Source organism: Centruroides sculpturatus, unplaced genomic scaffold (assembly GCF_000671375.1).
Source record: "Centruroides sculpturatus isolate CEXI.00-Female unplaced genomic scaffold, Cexi_2.0 scaffold89, whole genome shotgun sequence".
NCBI lineage: Eukaryota > Metazoa > Arthropoda > Arachnida > Scorpiones > Buthidae > Centruroides > Centruroides sculpturatus.
Window position 1 is genome coordinate 663,556 of NW_019384460.1, and position 2,855 is coordinate 666,410.

The 2,855-nt window shown below is 25.9% G+C and overlaps 1 protein-coding gene across 1 annotated transcript; it reads right to left on the minus strand.

The window, feature by feature from the left end:
- Positions 1–821: 821 nt before the first annotated feature.
- Positions 822–2,855, minus strand: LOC111620796. Its single transcript, XM_023362789.1, has 3 exons — positions 2,805–2,855; positions 2,575–2,639; positions 822–1,698 (listed from the first exon to the last, which is right to left on the minus strand). Exons 1-3 carry the CDS (start codon positions 2,816–2,818, stop codon positions 1,457–1,459), a joined length of 321 nt encoding a protein of 106 aa, XP_023218557.1. The 5' UTR covers positions 2,819–2,855; the 3' UTR covers positions 822–1,456.

Here is a 2,855-nt window from a genome sequence, read left to right on the forward strand (position 1 = left end):
TGTTTTCGATTGCTTCCTAGAACTATTTTATCATATCATGAATTTGTAGCCATTTCCTCGTAATAACGAGACCGCAATTAATATATAATAAAATTTTAATTAATAAAATATTTTTTTGAAGAATTGATAATAAAATTCGAATGAAATTTAAAAGAGGGGAAATACATTCTACAAATATTATTATTAAAATACGAAAAAATTACATATTACACATTATATAAAGAATTGTTTTAGTCTTTATTACTTTATTTCACTTTAAAATAAAATTATACTTGTACAAATTAATTTTTTAATTTAATTTAATTAGTTGATTTTATATTTTACAGTTTTAGTTCAATATAATTGTAATTGTATTGTTATTATACATGAACTTGGACACTTTAATCTAAATATATAAAATTGCTTGTCCTGACTGACTCATTCATTCATTCACTGATTCATCATCGCCCAGAGCAAACCGCTTAACCTAAAGAGGTGAAATTTGGTACACAGTTAGGGTACGTCATGGAAACGCACACTAAGAAAGGATTTTTCGAAATTCCAACGCGGGGGGGNATTTCATTAAGTTTCAACTTCTTTCAATTTTACAAATTAATTATAAATCCTTATCATAAATAATTCATTGAACGTTTCTAAAGCCCAGTTAATTCATTTGATTTTATAAATTTATCATCTGTTTTAGGAAATAACAATTTAATCTAAAGACTAAAATACGTATTTAACGTATATATTTCAATTCTATAACATATTTAACTTAATTTTACCTTATTATAATTAGAAATTTGATTAAACTATTTTTAAAGCATTTTTAAAGTATATTACTTATGTGCTTTTTATTCACAGATATAAAAAGTTAAACAAATAACTGATTATGATTAAAGTAATAAATTTATTATTCACGAATACGGAATTCGGGAGTTCTGTGGATTATGGATTTGTGGAAAATCGAATTATACAGTACAAGACTTCAAGGTATTGGTAGAATTGCCCATTAATCTATCTTATCTATGCTTTTACTTCATCACTGTAATGTAATAACTTAGTACAAGTTATTCTGCCTTCGACTAAAGTTTAAAAAGATGCCTTACTGTTTTCAATGGATCAAATAAAGAATAATTTTATAATTTTTACTTCAGAAGACAAATTAATAGAATGAATAACGAATAATTATTTATTGTGGTATTGTCACAATGTCGGGCTGCAATTTTTAATTATATTTATAATTAATTTAACCGGTTACACGCTCTAATTATAATCAGAGTTTTCAACCTGTAAACCATAATACAATACAAATTAAAAACACACCTCAGTAGCTTGTACACACCGTTCGACACTATAATTTAATTAATATTAATACAGTATTATATTTAATATTTAATTTATGTTTTGTTAAAATTTTTAAATGATAATAAAAACTAAAATTAATTTTTTAATAGAGAACAAGCTGTATATTACATTAATTTTGTGAGTTTTGTGGCAATAAATCAATGGGAGGAAGTAGAGTCGGAACAAATACAGTGGGCACTGGTGATACTGGTGGATTTTCTTTTGGAGGATCTCTATGTAATAACGGCCCTCGAAAGTAGACATTTATAACCATATTTTTCAAAAGTCCAAGATGGTGGTCTGATCTCATCATTTGTACCACTCTGTTCAGCAAAATATCTCTTAAAACTGGTTCGACAGATGAATTATTTCCTAAATAAAATTAAAAATCATTACGTAGTATATCAACTATTAAAACATTAACAATTTTTAATTATATTTTTAATTTATTTAATTTAAAATATATGCTCTCCACCCCAAATAGTATCTTGTCACAGTATATTATACTTTTCCCGTTAGCAATAGTCATGTCGGGCATCTAACACTTTCAGGGGAAAACGTTTAAATCGAAATATCGTGACTCCCGGTTTTGAACGGAAATTAATATATAGTTAATCTGGTTCTCCCTCTCTTAATCTTTACCTATCTGGTCTAGGCTTTAATCTAGTTCCGTTCTTGAAATTAAGGAAGGACAGACACACGACAGTAGGAATTTATACGTCTACAGTTTCAAATTGGGTTACATTAATTGGGTTTCAAATTGCAACCCAATTAATAGCAAAATATTATTAATACAACTAAAAAGATAAAAAGTATATTTATAATATAAAAAATATAGAAGAAACTAAGACCTATTCATTTCCACCATGTCTAATCACCAGGAACAAAACAGTTTTCCTTCGCAGAGACAACGTTTTATTAGAGGTTATGCCTGTGCAAAATTATATAAAACAGTTAAAAATTTCACTGATTATAAACCAGAAAATTAAAATGTATATATGTGTGTGTGTGTGTGTGTAATTTAACTTTTATATATAATTCTGCAGAGGCGTAGCTTCTAATAAAATGTTGTCTCTGCGAAGGAAGAGTTTATGTTTCCGGTGATTGGACATGACGGAAATGAAGATGACGTTGTTTCTTTAATATTTTTTTAAACTATTGATACAAAATCCAATAACTAAAATAAATTTACGTAAATATGAATTATAGAATTTAATTATATAGCGTTAAAATCATTGAAATGATTACCTATATCTGATCCAGCGAAACAAATTTTCATAAAGAAAGCGCTGTACAACAAAACGATTAATAATCTAAATAATATATTTTAAGTTAATTCTTACGTATTATTTATTAAAGTAATTATTTATATATTAATACTAGATAAAGATTAATATTTAAAATAAATTTCGTTTATACATTTTATAAATTATTTATCGTATTTACAAATTAAAAATTAAAGATAGAATTATCGTTACCTTAAGAAATTCATACTATCACTGTTTTATCAGTTGATTTTCCAATTATTA